Source organism: Vigna umbellata, chromosome 11 (genome assembly GCF_029865625.1).
Source record: "Vigna umbellata cultivar VRB3 chromosome 11, Vumbellata_1.0, whole genome shotgun sequence".
Lineage (NCBI taxonomy): Eukaryota > Viridiplantae > Streptophyta > Magnoliopsida > Fabales > Fabaceae > Vigna > Vigna umbellata.
This window is the reverse complement of record NC_142175.1, coordinates 6,617,303-6,634,177: the sequence shown is the minus strand read 5'-3', so window position 1 is coordinate 6,634,177 and position 16,875 is coordinate 6,617,303. Positions and strand designations below refer to the sequence as shown.

At 31.2% G+C, this 16,875-nt stretch overlaps 1 protein-coding gene across 1 annotated transcript; it reads left to right on the top strand.

Annotated features, from left to right (window-relative positions):
• The first annotated feature begins 6,666 nt into the window (after nt 1–6,666).
• On the top strand, nt 6,667–9,492 carry LOC124820992 (uncharacterized protein At5g01610-like). The gene is made up of 3 exons (XM_047292784.2): nt 6,667–6,890; nt 7,829–7,883; nt 8,926–9,492. Exons 1-3 carry the CDS (start codon nt 6,804–6,806, stop codon nt 9,294–9,296), a joined length of 513 nt encoding a protein of 170 aa, XP_047148740.1. The 5' UTR covers nt 6,667–6,803; the 3' UTR covers nt 9,297–9,492.
• The last annotated feature ends 7,383 nt before the right edge of the window (nt 9,493–16,875 follow it).

The following is a 16,875-nucleotide window of genomic DNA, read 5'->3' as shown; positions in this document are numbered from 1 at the left end:
GATGCCTTTATATTTTTCTTAAATCGCAAGGTAAAAGATTTTCAATGCAGTGGAAACTTAATCGAATGAATGCAGAACGTAATCGATTTAATAAAGAGAGTAGGGATGAAAATTCAAACACTGTGTTTTTATACTGGTTTGGCCATGCATATATCTAGTGTCCTTCCAACCACAGGAAGCCAATGCACTATAATTGTTGTGATTGTTGATAGGAAGAGCACTGGTTTAGCTGAACCTACAATCTCAGAGCTTCTGGTTTTTGACGATGAAAACATAATTAATAACACATGTGATGTTTATGTGTTACATGTTCTATTGCTTAATTGCTACATGTTTTAATCAATGTATAAATCTGTTTAAAGCATGGAGAACATAATTTTGTTGATACATTGCATTTCACTGTGATATATAATTGATTTTATTGGTGAATGCATGTCTGATGTTTTATAGAATGAAAACCATAAGCACTTATGTTTAACTTTTTATTGTGTCACAAAACAATAGTTTTAAGTCGACTTCATTATGGGGTGAATCGACTAAAACTCGTGGCTTTGCACAAACTTGTTAAAAGTGTGCTGTGAGGTTTTTCAAAGAAGAAGCTTTTCAAAACTATGTTTAACTGTGTTACATAGTTGATTATATGCAACTTGCATTCGACTAAGTCTGTTACAGTTTTGAAATTCTGTTAATGCTTGTGTTAAATGTCACAACGACTATATTTTTATATATGTTGACCAACCATTTATTATGGATCGATTGCATTAATTGCACATTCAATTAACTGCATTAATTGCTGCTAACTCCTTTGACTAAATTGTTACATTCGATTGCACTAGTAACTGAGTCGATTAAAATGCATCTGAACTGTGAAAATCTATAAATTGACGCAAACTTGATCTTTGTAAGAACTTTTGTGATTCTAACAGTTTTGCGATATTTTGCAGAGAGTGCATTCTTATAGAGAAAGGAAAAAGAAATCCAAGAAACATGAAGTGACTGTGGTGTTCATCTACTTGTGGATTCTTGAAGAGCAAGTTATCTGCACTTATAAAGGCTTATCATAATCTGCATATTTGGGTGTTACTAAAAGATCAGAGGCTACAATCTTGTAAAGATTGGTTTGTGGTTTCTCTGTTGTGATTATAGGAAGAAGAGCATGATGCGTTCTTGAATTTTGAGGGTGGCTCAAAGGGTTGGACTACATGAGAGGGTATTCTTGCTGCTAGTCTGTTTGTATATGCCTATATTTTGATTAGAGTGTTAGTGAGGTGTTTTATATTTTTAACGTGAGGTGGCTACAAAAACCTTTGGTTGGAAGAACATTAGATATAGGCTTGGCCGAACTAGTATAAAAAACCCAGTGTTTGATTTTTCTATCCCTGTACTTTTATTCAGTCGACTTCATACTGCATTAAATCAACTACATTTCCACTGCATAAACAAATCTTTTTCCTTGTGTTTTAAGAAAGCTTTTAGAGGCATCCACTTTGCGAAAAAGATTTAAAGAAAACTTTGTTTCTACATTTCCCCAATTCACCCCCCTCTTGGTGTGAGAAATCAAGTCATTCTATTTTCAACAATAATGATCAAGGGTTTTACAACAAGGCTTTTATAGCGACCACACGTTAAAAATATAAAACACCTCTCTAACCCTCTAATAAAAATATAGGTAGTACACAACAAGACCAGCACCAAGAATCCCCTCTCTTGCCGTCTAAACCCTTTGAGACACTCTTAAAGTCAATAATGACACACGCTCTTCTTCTTGTAATCACAATAGGGAAGCTCAAACCAATCTTCAAAAGATTGCAGAATCTGATCGCTCAATGAAACCTAAATGTGCAAGTTGATCAGCCTTCGAAAAACACAACAGTCTTGCTCTTCAAGAAATCATAAGTAATTGATCACCCCGGTCACTCTTGTTTCTTGGAGCTTTTCTTTTCTTTTTGTAAGATCACAACTTTCTGCAAAAGATATGAAAATTTTAGAATCACAAAAGTTCTTATAGAAATCAAATTCACGTCAATTTATAGAATAATATATCTATGATGGAATTTAATCGACTCAGCTACTAAAGTAATCGAATATAACAATTTTGTTATAACAGTTAGCAGCAAACACGACAATTAATTGAATGCGCAATTAATGCAGTTGACTATCATTTAATCTTGGTCAACACAATTAAAAATATGATCGTTAGTCTGTTATGTCAAGCATTAACAAAATTTCAAAACAATAACAGACTTAATCGAATACAACACACAAACAATCGAATAAGTAACAATTTTAAGCATAGTTGTGAAAAACTTTCTCTTTGAAAAAATCTCACAGCACACTTGAAAATAGTTTATACAAAGACACGAGTTTTAATCGATTCATCCCATAATGAAATTGACTTAAAACTGTTATTTTGCCACACATTTAAAGTTCAACATAAGTGTTTGTGGTTTTCCTTTTTAACAACATATGTCATGCATTCACATATAAAAACACATATGTAACACAGTAATATGCAATGAACAACACAATCATGCTTTCATATATGCATAAACATATTTAACACATTGATCAAAAGCATATAACATGCAAATATAGAACATGTAACACAATACACATGTACTATTAATTATGTGTTGTCATCATAAAAAACCCAGATATCACTGAGATTGTGGGTTAAGTTGAACCTTTGCTCCCCTATCAACTATCTCAACAATACTCGATAGATTAGAACTAACATAAAAAGGTTCTATAAAAAAATGTTTTTTACACTAGTGTAAAATAGTTAATTAGATTTTCAATTAATCATTCAAAGTTGTGAAAAACTAAATAATGAATAGTTGATTATATCTATGCATTGAAAAACCAATTAGAGGAAACTATTCACACTTAATCGATTAAGTTTAAAATCTAATCTATTAGATCAATGTTTTTATGAAACTCACCTATTCACATTTAATTGATAGGGTCTAGTTTTTAATTGGTTAATATAATAAAATTTGATTTTTGGAATGTGTAAAATAATTTAATAAATTATGTATTTAACATAATTGATTAATTCCTGCAATTACAACACATTTTGAAATTAATCCCTATTTTTTAAAAGAAACAGAATCGATGCCATAGAGGCCTTTCTGTCTCGGTTATGGTTACAACCAAGGCGTATTCCCCTGTTTTTTTTAAAAAAACATGTTTGTTTCTACGACATTCCCAACTGCAGAAACAAACCTGCATATATTTATAAACCCAGAATAGTCCAGGAGCATATATTTTCAATAAAAATTATATTAAAACATAAATCCATTCATTTTAATCATAAACCAACTTCTTATAAGCATAAATCAATTCAATGTAATCATACATCAACTTAGAAGCATAAATCAATCCAATCCAATGTACAAAGTTAAACTAATAATAATGTACAAAGCATAAATCAACTTAGAAGCATAAACTTAGAACTTACTATATCCTAATATCTACTACATACTATTATACAATTGAATTAGATATTTAGTTAGTGCTTTCCTTACGAGTTTAAGTAACTTCTCTATAATTGAAGTAGTAAAATTGAATCTCTGCATAAAACACAATGATTTCAATTAGTGTATACGAAATCTAAACTATAAAGAAAATAAAATTCAAACCAAAATATTACCGTTTCCCATCCACTGGTAACATGTGCACGAATAGTGGTAATCCAATACATGACGTAGTAACTACACTCATATGACCCGATTTGTCTATTACACTACAATATATCATCATAATTATAAATGTTAAGTAAATCATTGGAATAGTACAAAATGTAACAAAGTATGGACTAAAATACCAAACCTTAAGGGTCAACCATGCAAGCTTTTTAGCTGTAGTAGTTAATCTCCTAAACATCATATGTGCTGCAAGGGAACTATTAAAACAAAAATTGCTTTAGCATACATTTATATAACAAAGAAAGTTAAAACATTGAGGTTCTTACCAATCTAAACTTGACTCATCATCACCACTTGTACTTGCGTTACGTTCCGCAAACTCTATAAATTCTTCTACCCCTCTCTCGTACTCGACACTATGCGTGGTGAATTAATCCAATGTCGATCCATACGCATATTTACTGAAATTATTTACACAATTTCAATAATCTTGAATGATTACTTTGATTTATTTTGTATTCAAGGTGTGACCCTATCCCATTCAAGAAGATTCACTTTTTTTAGTTTATTAAGCATATAAATTTTAAGCAACATATCTAAAATTTCACAAAATTTTGCCAGCATTTCGCATTGATCTTCAAGTTACACAAAATGAAAGTGATTATAAATCACAATCAAATATACACCCGAAGATCAATACAAAACACAACTGCAAATTTTCATGAAATTTAAGATATGTATATTAGAATTTATGTATTAATAAACTATGAAAAAGTTATTACTCTTCTTAAACTGACCAACCGGACAATTCAAGATTCAATACTTGTAAATTAATATTACCATCTCCTTTTTATTCACTTTTAAAAGTATTTGTTTAAAAAAATCTAGAGATAGTAAATAATTTTTTATTGAGTCTCAAACGGGAAACTAAGGTTAATTCACAACAACAATATATTCAACCAAACAAATAATACATATGCAACATACAATATATTCAAGCAAACAAATAATAACATGTTCATATTAAAAGGAAAAAATTAAGAATAGGAACCTAGGAGCGTGAAAGTCGGTCAACAATGATGAATGTCCCTCACCACAAAAATATAATATCTAGACAAAAACAAACAACACATTAATTAGTCTCATGATTCCTAACATCCTTAAAGTTTATTTGATCACCATATCAACCAATGTAGTACAAACAATTCAAAATATTATTCTCTAATTTGCATATCTTTAATTAAAAAATATAAACCAAAAATATATTCCCCTAATTCTATATCCTTAATTAAAAAATATCCCCAATTTCTATTTCTCTAATTTCTATATTCCTAATTTCTATATCCCTATCTTCAAAATTTTATTCACCTAATTTTAATATCCTTAATTCATAGGGCTAAACCCTCTATCTCCCAAATTATCATCAACAAACACTACCATTGCTATTTCCATCAATCTGAAAATGAAAAACAAAAAAAAAATATGCAAGCAAAGAGAACTTACCACGTGAAGAAAGGTGAACTGTAGTTGCCACGTGAAGAGAGGAGGCACGACAACGGAGGCAAAGGTGCTACGAGGGAGCACAATGGCAATGGTGTGGAGGCGGCACGCCAGCGATAGTGCAGAGGAAGTGCGGCGGCGAGGCAGCAACGAGGTTGCGCGAGAAGCAAGCGGCGAGGCAATGCGAGGCTGAATCTTGCGCGAGAACAGCAGCGGAGTGGTGGCCACGGAGCGACGACACTATTTCAAGGTGGTTGGAGAACAATTAAAGAAAAGGAGAGTTTGCGCGAGAATAAGAGGAACAGTGCAAAAACGTAACTTCTGAGATTATAATACGCTATACTGCCTCGATTCCAATCTTAACCAAGGTAATATAGGCATACTGTCTCGGTTATTAGCTTAACCGATGCCTAAATTGTCAAAAAGTAATTAAAAAAATGAAATATATAATGGAAATTTTGAAAATATATTCACCTTATATGCCTCGGTTGGTGCCTAACCGATGCTATAAGACCATATTGACTCGGTTCCCAATAAACTGATGCAGTAGCGGGCACTCTTTTTGCCTCAGTTCTAAATATAACCGAGGCAGTATCCTTGTCAATGAGAAAAGTTTTTGATGTGCAACTGATTTGCAGAGGAGCAGAAGGTGTGTGTTATAGTTTAGGCCTGAGTTCTAAGTGTAACCGAAGCAATATATGTTATTTATAAAGTATGTCAGCTTATATCAGTGATAGTAGGGTGAGTTGGCAATACTTTATGCCTCAGTTGCTGACTTAACCGAGACAGTAAACCTCTCACCCTTCGGTTCATATAACTTTTTTTAAAACTACAAAAATGTCATTGGGCTTTTATACGCTTCAGTTTCAATAAAATTGAGACATATATAACGCGTTAAAAAACCAGTTTTTTACTAGTGAACTTCCTATTTTAATATTAATAATTTATGATAATATGAGATTCTATTAATTGTATATATAATTTCTTTTTTCAAAATTACCTTCATATATAATTATTTTCTCCACGTAGTAACATTTGTCATTATATAATATAAAATTCTCTTATTTGGTACACAATTTTTATTTTCTAAATCGTTTTTTGTAATTACTTCCTCCATATATAAGACAAGATAAATAATTGTTAACCTTTTTGTAATTGTCCATTAAATTTTTAATTTTTAATTTTTAATATTTTTTACATTAAATAAATACATAAAATAATTTAAATTATAATTTAAAAATTTATTTTTTATAAATTTGTAATTACAATGTCTAATAACAACTTAAATTTTCTTTTATAAAATTTCCAAAATTTGAATATAATAATGAAGTTTATGTTTTCGCTAATATTATCAAAATAAAATTACTATTTAGAGTGGCAAACAACTTTGAGATAAAGAAACGTAGTCCAATACGACAAATGAAATAAGAGAAGATGAATAAATAATTGAGATTAATAAAACCAAAAGAGGTGATAAACCATAAAATAATAAATAAATAGTTATCGAGTGTGACGAAAAACTCCGAGCGAATAAGGAGCCACGTACTTCTTCTCCATCACGTTTGTGTTTTCTCTCTCTTTCTCTTTATCTGAAGGAAGAAGAGAGACAGAGAGAGAAAGTTCCTCTGGGATCGAAATCAAACGTTGTTGACCGAAATGGATCAGGTATTCAACAAGGTCGGATCCTATTGGTTCAACCAGAAAGCCACCAGCCAACTCAATTCCGTCGGTGACGACATCAATGTACCCTCCCTCTCCACCCTTTTTCCTTTTTCTTTCAAAATTTCTCTTCTTTTTCATCATGGTCAAAAGGGAATTTCCTGAATTCAAGTATAACATGAATTGTGGTTGTTGATTTTTATGTGATCATCCCGCTATTCGGAAAAAAATGTGAATTTATTAGGATTTTGGATTGTTGCATGGCATCCTATGCAAATTGGAATCCTGCTTTTAGGTTACATTTGATCAATTTTGGTTGGGTGTAAATTGTAATAACTACAGTGGGAAATTGAATGTGTGGTGTATCGGTTTACTGAATGATGATTGGATCATTTTAGCATAGGAATATAGAGTTGAATGCTTAGTTTGGAAATTTGTGTTGAGAATGTACAATGGAAGGTGGAGAAGCTGTTATTTGGTTGTCCAAGTAAATAAAATTTTGTGAGAGCATGTTTCAAGGATCAATTTAAGATTCAGAGAGATGAGACATGAAAAACAATTCTCTTACTTCGATCGATCATGCTAAGTGATGTCACATTATAGGCTAAAGTCTAATGTCTTTTATGGCTAGAATGTGTATAATTATGACAGGATATGGTTAAAATGAGTTTTAACTGTCATGTGCTTTGAAAGAGTTTAACTTAATAAAGGCGTGTTGGCTGATTAATACCGTTGTTTACTCAGCATCTAATATTCGCGCATGTTTGAGATGATTAGTGGGAAAGGTGCAAGCATTAAGTGTTTAAGCACGATTTACCTGCATGCTGATAAATTGAAAGAAATTTAGGTAATCCTTCATCATCTCTGTTACAAACCTCATCTTGTAAGAAATAATTTACCCTCTCGTATGTTCAACTGTGAATGGAAATGTTTCTGCTACTGCTAGAATGTGCTAAATGTTTACGAAGAATGATCATTGGTTGATTAATTTCTATGCTGACACATTTTCTTTTGATGATCAGTCGTTGTCAAACAGTATTGAAGGGGGAACCAAATGGTTGGTCAACAAAATAAAAGGTTTGTATTTCTTATCTAATCAGTACTCGAACATTCATCCTACAAGTGTTGCTGTAAAAGATTTCACTTAATTTATCCACGTAATGCCATGTAAAAGAGTTGACAGAAAGTAGATCAAAACATACTCTGTTATGGTGAATCTATTCTTTTGTAATGTGGATACTGACATCAGTGTTTTATCTATACCTGTATGGTGTCTCTGGAATGGAAGACAGAGAACTGAAACTGGTAATGGGTAACAGTATCCAAGAGGACCTGCATACACCCTCACTCATAGCCTCCTATTTTTCACCTCTCCTTTATATATGGATACTAGTCCATATTTCCCTCCAGCTGTGTTGAGTGCCTTACACTCGGTTTACATTAATAATTTCCTTCCTCGAATTTCATTTCCTCTTGATAATCACTTTTCCAGTATGTTGCATTAACCTTTCCTTTTACAATTTTGGTTATATGGTCTACTATCTTTACTTCTATAATCTGGATAACATAATTTATCTAAACACATTAATGATGTCAAACCACCAATACTTCTGCCTTATTTCTCCATTTCTTGAATGTTTCATTTACTCAAGCACATGATTTAAATTCTCATGGTGCCATTTGACATATCACTGTTAGTATTTATAAAATACAGACAGATATCTTCCTTGAAGGTCACACAAAAGTACATTAATATCATTATTGTAGTGTTACTTAGAGTTTTAATTTGGAATTTACAACCGATGAAAATGAAATTTGTATTTGAAATTAATAATTCAGGTTGCATACAGTCTTTCTATCCAATCATTATTTCTTAAGTTATAAATTGCATGCTTATTGAGTCTCAATGTATTACTAATTATTTATTGGGTATTTGGGTTTACCATCCCACTTTCATGGATTTTGGAAACATGCTTAACTCTTATCAACCCTTTTCAACATATATTTACTTTCATCATAATACTTGAGGAAAGGTAATAAAATTGGAATGTCATCCCTGATATCCCGTTTTTATTTAAATTGATATTACGTTTGAGCTCTCACAGAAATCACGTTACAGGGAAGATGCAAAAGCCATTACCAGAGTTGCTAAAGGAGTATGATCTACCAATTGGAATCTTTCCTCGTGATGCAACAAACTATGAATTCAATGAAGAGACTAGGAAGCTCATCGTTTACATTCCTCAGGTATGTGAAGTAGGCTACAAGGATTCATCAGTCTTGCGTTTCTTCACCACTGTGACCTGTTATTTGGAGAAAGGAAAGCTAGCAGAGATAGAAGGAATGAAGACAAAAGTGTTGATCTGGGTGAAAGTGACAACCATTATGTCAGAGGGATCAAAACTTTATGTGACAGCTGGCATGAAGAAAACAAGGAGTAGGGAAGCATATGAGTTTACAAGAGATGGTGTATGCGTAGATAAGTTCTAAAACCTTGCATCATGTTTGTTAATAGCTTTTACAATCAGTTAAATCCCTGTTTGTTCTTGTGGGCTCTTTCTATCTCTTTTTGCGTGAATGGTTATTGTAATTTGCAAGTAGTATTCAAATATGCACTTCAAATATTGCCCTTTTACTTGAACGTTGTAATTTGGTGAAAGTGAAATGTCCCTTTCGTCCTTGATCATCTAGGGTATGTTTGGTTTTCTGTCAGGAGATCTCCAATGACCATTTAAAAAGTAAAATTTAAAAAGCCTTTTCAGTGAATTTCAGTTGAGTCCAATTGTAAATTGAGATGTCTTAATTTAGAAGCTCAATTTGAAATGGAAGGATTGGAACGGTTGCTTTTGGAATCTCAGTTAGTCAAATGAGATTTTCATTAAAATTTAGATGGAGTTGTAAACAACATGGATACTGATCACAGAATACCAGCGTTCAGTACAGATTACAAATTAACCCACAGATTCAAAATCAACGTGCCTACAATGTACTATACTGTCATGTTAGTGAAGATGTTTTTGCATAAATGGAATATGAGCAGTGCTTACCCCAACTCTACAAATCTACAACTATTTGACTATACAGATTTTTTTATTAATTAGGAAGTGTTAAGAAAAACTGACTTTAATATGGTTAAGAACTTTAAGTTTAATTCATTTCTAAAGAGCTGATTGGTTTTTAAGATGAAGTTTACATTTATTTATAATGTAAATTTATTTTATTTTTAGTCTGATGTGAGATTTCTAATAAAGATCTCGTTTATATATTTTTACTGTTATTCTCTGTAAGAAGATATATATGTTAAATCTCTGTAATATTTATCATCACTTATTTTGGTCCCCATCCAACACCTATGTGTTTCTGTTCCTGCACATATAGCAAAATATAGCGGAATTTAGAACATATTTAAACCTCAAAGTATTCATAAGTAATTTTTTACTTTTTATGTTCAGAGAACAACTCACCAAAATGAACCCTTCTCAAGATATTCCTATACATTTTATAGTCACAGTTAATAAATCAACTCTGATCTATTATTAAATGTGTTTGATTAAACTATTTATGCAAGTGCAACTTTAGTCTATTTCTAGACGCGTAGCATCATCCATGACATATACACAGGCAAAAACTTCCCTAGTTGCGTGCCATCCACAAGCTCTATCTTCAGATTTGTCTGCTAGCAAACAATCTCAGAGCAATTGTTATCAGTTTCAAAATTTGACTATTGGCCATTGGTGTAAAAAACACTGCTGAGTTGTTTTTCACTACATGTGGTCCTCAGCACATGGTATCCATGTGTAATTTCAAAGGCCAGAGGGCTCTTCCAAGCAGTACTAATGGCATTGAAATGACAATGAACTGATTTGATATGTATGAGAATAAAATAGGTACCAAATATTTCTTCATCTGGATTTTTCAAATTTCATGAAGTCACCGATCGATCGAAAGAGAAATGATACATATATAAAATGCAGTTTAGTTGAAGAGTTTTATTTCGATTTTAAATTTGTTGATATAATATTATTAAAGTTAATTATTACATTTAAGGTGTTATCTGTTTCAAAATTTCTTTGAAAATTCTGTGGGTATGTTCTTAAAAAAATATCTTAGAAGGTTAAAGGAGTAAATTATATTTAAATTGTCTTTATATTCGAGTTTTAAACGATGTTGTATTATTGGTATATTTAAGTGTATGAACTAGAAAGAAGTATTTTTTTTACTGTGTCTAAGTAATATAAGTTAACCCTGATGGCCATGTTGATTATTTCTTTCGGTAAAGAAAATGTGTTTAAATTTTACCTTTTCCAATGCTTGGATATTTGCATTACCTCTTGTCGTCTTCATAAAATAGGCAGCAACTTCAATTCCTCTAGAACAAGCATTTTGAGTTATACAAAATAATCACCATACTAATTTCTATCAAAATTACCTCCTTTTTATTAGATGATAAAAAGCTATCTTTATGCAATAAAATTAACTATAATTTTTTATTGAGTATTCAACCTTGTATAAAGGTGTTTTGAGTAAAAAAGAAAAAATATATATTAATAAAATATAATGTGAAAACTGCTTCACAAAAATGATAAAACAAACGAAAGAAATTATTGAAATATATTAAAACTAAACTAATTTAGTTTTTTCTCACTCTAACTCTATCCCAACCCAATTTATGTGCAGTTTTGGGAGGAGAATATTTTAAAAATCCACCTATTAAATGGAAAAAAAAATAAAACTTAATTTTAAAAATCAGCTTAACTAGGATATCAAATAACATCACTATTAAATAAATTATATGTGGTAATTTTTCCAAGTTTGGCATTAAATCTGGATACTATCAAACGAAACTACTAAAAAAAATTAAATACAAAACTGCACAGTACTATTTGGACATTATAAATGGAATATAATGCCAATACGATTAAAAAAATGCACCATCTGAATTCCAAAGCATTATTAATAATATTTTAATTTTCTATTTAAAATTTTGCAATAGTATCTTTATGATGTTTTAATATTCTCAAAATAAGTGGAAAAACACAATATTTAAAAACTTGATAAAACAGAAGGAGTGGTAGTATGGATGCCAATAGATTGGGTTCCATAGTATCTACTCACAACTCGATTTGAAAAAAATTCACATATTTTAAAATTTATTTATGAATATTTCAAAATTTGTAGATATCTACAAATATTTAAAAATATATTTTTACAAATTATTAAAATAAAATTACAAAAACAATATATAAAATATAATATAAATTAAATTAAATATAAATTAAAATTTAATTTTAATTAAATTTAACCTTATAAAATATAAATTAATTTTAATTTTAATTAAATTTTATTTAATAAAATATAATTTTTATTTTATTTTTTGATAGAAAATATTCGTAAATATATTTAATATAATAATCCCATCCCGTTATTTTACAAACGAGTATTAAAATATTTATTATTTGCAACCGATACAAATTTCTTTTTCATTTCTAAGTCCCATGATTACCCATTCTCAAAGAAGTGTAGAATTGGCTACAAAATTTTCCTAATGAAATGAAAATAAAAACCATTTGCAAAGATTTTAAGGATCTTTAGATTATGTATCAGATTATATTCCAAACATTAGTATCGTGGCTAGATCACTATGCAATTGATTAAGAAAAAAAATCCTAAACCATGTCTGATTCGATGTGAAAACCAAAGTAAACTTAACTCGAAACATGACTGGATTTTCCAACTTGTGTTCCAAAAATATTGCTTAAATTAATGCAAAAAAAGATATTTGAAACACTTATCTATTTAGAATTTACATTAACACAATTTTATTTTATTTAGGAAACAGGAAAAAAAGTAAAAATAATTATAAAAGTAATAATTTAAATGTATAGATAAGTCAAATAAATACAACAACACATACATTTATAAATTCATGTTATAAAAAAAATTAATTTTTTTCTCATAAAGAATTTTGAATTACATTTATAGTAATTATTGAAAATAAACGAGTGTTTAAAATAATATAAAGATTTATTATTATTTACTAATTTAAATCTTTTTCAACCGTAACGATCCAAGAAAATAATTTACTTCTTTCTTGAGTTACTACAAAATCATTATTAGGTAAATCTGGTTATATGAATAACATGAATTATACACAATCATGAATAAGCTAAAATTGACTCTCCTAATCTCGATTGGTCTCCCTAAAGCTTCATAACACTTCTTATAGCTTACACTCACAATAATAAACCTATTACACACAACAAATCAAATCAATGATTTGAGTATATTCTATTAGAATCACCGACATGCAAAGAGATAGAAATAAAAGTTACTCTAATTGTAATCTTGATAGAGTAGAGTTCAAAAGTTCTTCAGGATAATTCCAACTTTCTCTAGGTGAGATTACTCTAAAAAAAAGACAAAAGGATTTTAAAAAACCTATTTATAAAAAGATAACAATAGTGCATCTTGGTTCTATAATTAGAGAAAACCTACTTAAACTTTAACCTGTTAATCGATAAAACCTAACTCTATTATACTTTTATTTTACCTTCTGGCTGTCTATATTTTTAAGGATCTCAAAACCTCCAGCCACAAGTTAATTCAATAGCTTAAATATATTAACATCTTTACTTACAAATAAAATATAAAATTATTACCTATTATATTATTAACTACATATATTCATATATTAGGTTTCTATCAGGGAAGAGATATAATTACGAGAAGTAATATATATATATATATATATAGTTTATATATTTATTTGTCAACCAAAATTTAGTAATTAAAAGATAAATTGTGAAATATAGTATAATTGAAATAACTAATTACATAACCACATTATCTAAATAACAGTATTTTTAAATATAATAAAATTAGAAATATCAACAATTATAGTTATATATAAGTAAGTTCATTTATAAGTATAATAAACAAATAAAATAAGCCTATGAAGATCTCACCAATAAAAAAAATACATAAATTAAACAAGCAAACTAGTATAATTCATTTTAAAAGTAACAAATATCCCATCTCATGGTTTGATAATTGAAACAAGGCTTAATACCACTGTTGGTCTCTATTTTCGTCAATTTTGTTTGATGTGGGAGTCATTTTTTTTTGGAATGTTTAATGTAGTTCCTAATTTCATAATTTATGTTCAATTTGGTCATTTTTACTGACGACGTTTAAAACGGCAAAATGTCCACAACACCAATAAGTGAATTACATGGCAGTTATTGGCTGACGTGGCTAGTATGAGAGTTGACTAATGGTTGCACCAATGAGGGCTTGACTTGTGGCAACCCCTTTATTCACCCAAAAATTAGGATTTTAGATTTGCATTTGCAGATTAGGAAAGAGCTTGCTCTAATGCCATCACATGAGATTAGGGTTTCTCCTTCACGGTGGTATTGGTGAACTTCGTGATAGTTTGATTACTTCTAGGTGTTTCTCCTATAGGTGAATGAAGAAGGCGCGATGGGGAAGCTTGTAGAGAGGCGCTAGTGCGACGGTTGAAGATGATTGTGTGATTCGGCTTTGCGTTTCTACAATTTGGGCTTTGCTCGCAAGAGGTTGGTGATGAAGGAGATTTCTAGTTCTCTGGGTTTTGATCTTCTGTGTTTCAGGTTGATGGGGGCTGGTGGAGAATGAAGAAGCCTCACGACGACGTTGTTCAAAGGCGCAAGGAACTCGCGATTTGGTTTCGCGATGCTTGTGGTGGAGTGTTTGGAACAACGACGTGGCCAATGTGTGATATTTTCATGAAAGGTTTCTGGTTAAGGTTTCAAAATCTCTGATGATGGAGGTGTGAAGATGGTGGCTGGCCTTGAGCGTAACGACGACGACTAGGGTTATGTGGTGGCTAGGGTTTCTGTGTAAAGGGAAATTAGAATTTCTGGAGGTAGGAGATGATGATGACGTGTCAAGGGTGATGTGTCCATGTTAGCCAATAACTATCATGTAATTCACTGATTGGTGCTGTGGACATTTTATCGTTAACAATTTAAATATTGTGAGAAAAAAGATCAAATTAAACATAAATTACGAAATTAAAATTTATATTGAAGATTAAAAAAATGAATCTGACCTAAAATAAAGTTGATAAAATATAGCCCACCAATAGTATTAAGCTTTGAAATAATCGTAAAAAAAAAATTGAAGTGACACGTAACTTTAAATTTTCTTCACCTGTTTATTCCTTTCCCGTTTTTCATTCTTTTTCTTCCTGCATCGTGATCTCTTTGCTGTTGTTCAAGTTCATCAATCATATAATTTTCTACTAACACAATTCCTCAAAATTAAGCATCGACATCTTAGGCAAATAAGCCTCTAATTCCTCAGATGACTATTTTTGAATCATTCAAACTAAATCACTAATTCCTTAGCAGATTCAGAAATCAGATTTGCCTTAAACACAATGTCACAGATGACTAAAAGTTCCAAACTATGTCTAGAATTGAAATCCCTTAGTTGTTCTATCCTAGGTCCGCGGTCTCATGCATTTTCCAATGATTTAACCGTTCAATTAGCTCAGATTTCCATCGTAGGCATGAATAATCAAGATAAAACACAAAGTTCATACAAGATCATGTATTAATAGATAGATTACAAAGAGTTTCAGAACTTTACTCTCAACCCCAGTGAAATGGAGTTCTAGCTACACATATGCATCTCAAAAGCAAGAATTGATGGATTGGATGGTACAAAGTGGTGGTTTTGTACCTTGGAAGCACCCATACACGAACTATGACTCCTCAAGTTTCTTTTTCTAGCCCTTCATAACCCAAGTCCTATTTATAGATATATTTTGCAATGATTGTTCCACTTGTACTTCAAACTTTAACAAGGTTTGGTTTCGTACCATTTTCTTTAAATTCTACAGCTTTATTATAACTATTAATTTTTTCTCATAGCTATTCATAACTACTAAACATAATCTACGTATTTGTATGTCTTAGACTTTTATATATATATATATATATATATATATATATATATATATATATATATATATATATATATGGGTTTGCTAACTTGCGTACGTCTGTTTTTCAGTTGGTACATTTTAGTAATGTGTATCGGGTTTTAGTAAACAAAAATATTCTGATATATTATGGATTCTAAGTTTTAAGGTTAAGGGTATTTTAATAATTTTTCATTCTCAAAACTAAAAAAAAAGTTTAATAGCCTTTTTTTGTCCCTAGTTTTATTCGATTGTGTCAATTTGGTCCCTAGTTTTAAAAAAGTGTCAACTTGGTCCTCATTTGATAAATTTTGCGTCAACTTTGTCCCTTCCGTTAAATAGAAACAAACAGAGTTAAAGATTGATGATCTGACAGAAGACATGTTATTTTGTAGATATATTTATCCTGACGTGTTAGTGAATGGGTGTAGAGATGAAATTTAGGAGTACACTTTATATTTTCTAGGCCAGGCCCAAGCCCTCTTTTCTCTAGGGTTTCTTTTTCTCTTTTTCAGAAACGGTCTCTTCTCCAACTTCATTAGCGGCAGCTGGCCGGCCAAAATCGTCGTTCCTCGCGCAACCATTCAAGGCGACCATCAACTCCTCATTCATCCTCAACCACGCTCAAGAACACAACCAACGTCGTCCAACAACCATAGTGAATCGCATCACCTTCATTGATGCACCACCGCGAGCAACCTCAGACCACCGCGAGCAACCTTGGACCACCGCGAGAATTCCTTCGTTCTTCCATCAACCACCCAAATCGCAACAATAGAGAGAACCCGAGAAAGTTCATCTTCTCCTCCATTCTCCACCGTGAAAACTCCAATTTCCTCCACGCCATCTCCATCATCCTTTATGTCTTGACATGCATCAACCTCAATCCAGTAAACAACGACCCATATACGAAACCCAGATCGCGCCTCCACCTCGCGAGTTTCGTCCATTCCAAAACCACTAGATTCATCATGAGTTTCGAAACCTTCAAGGAAACGCAACCAGCCCCAAAAACCCAATCGAAAAGAGCCCCCAAATTGCAGAACCCTAATCACGTAGAAACCATCCCCACCGCGAGCATACTCATCGCGGATCAACATC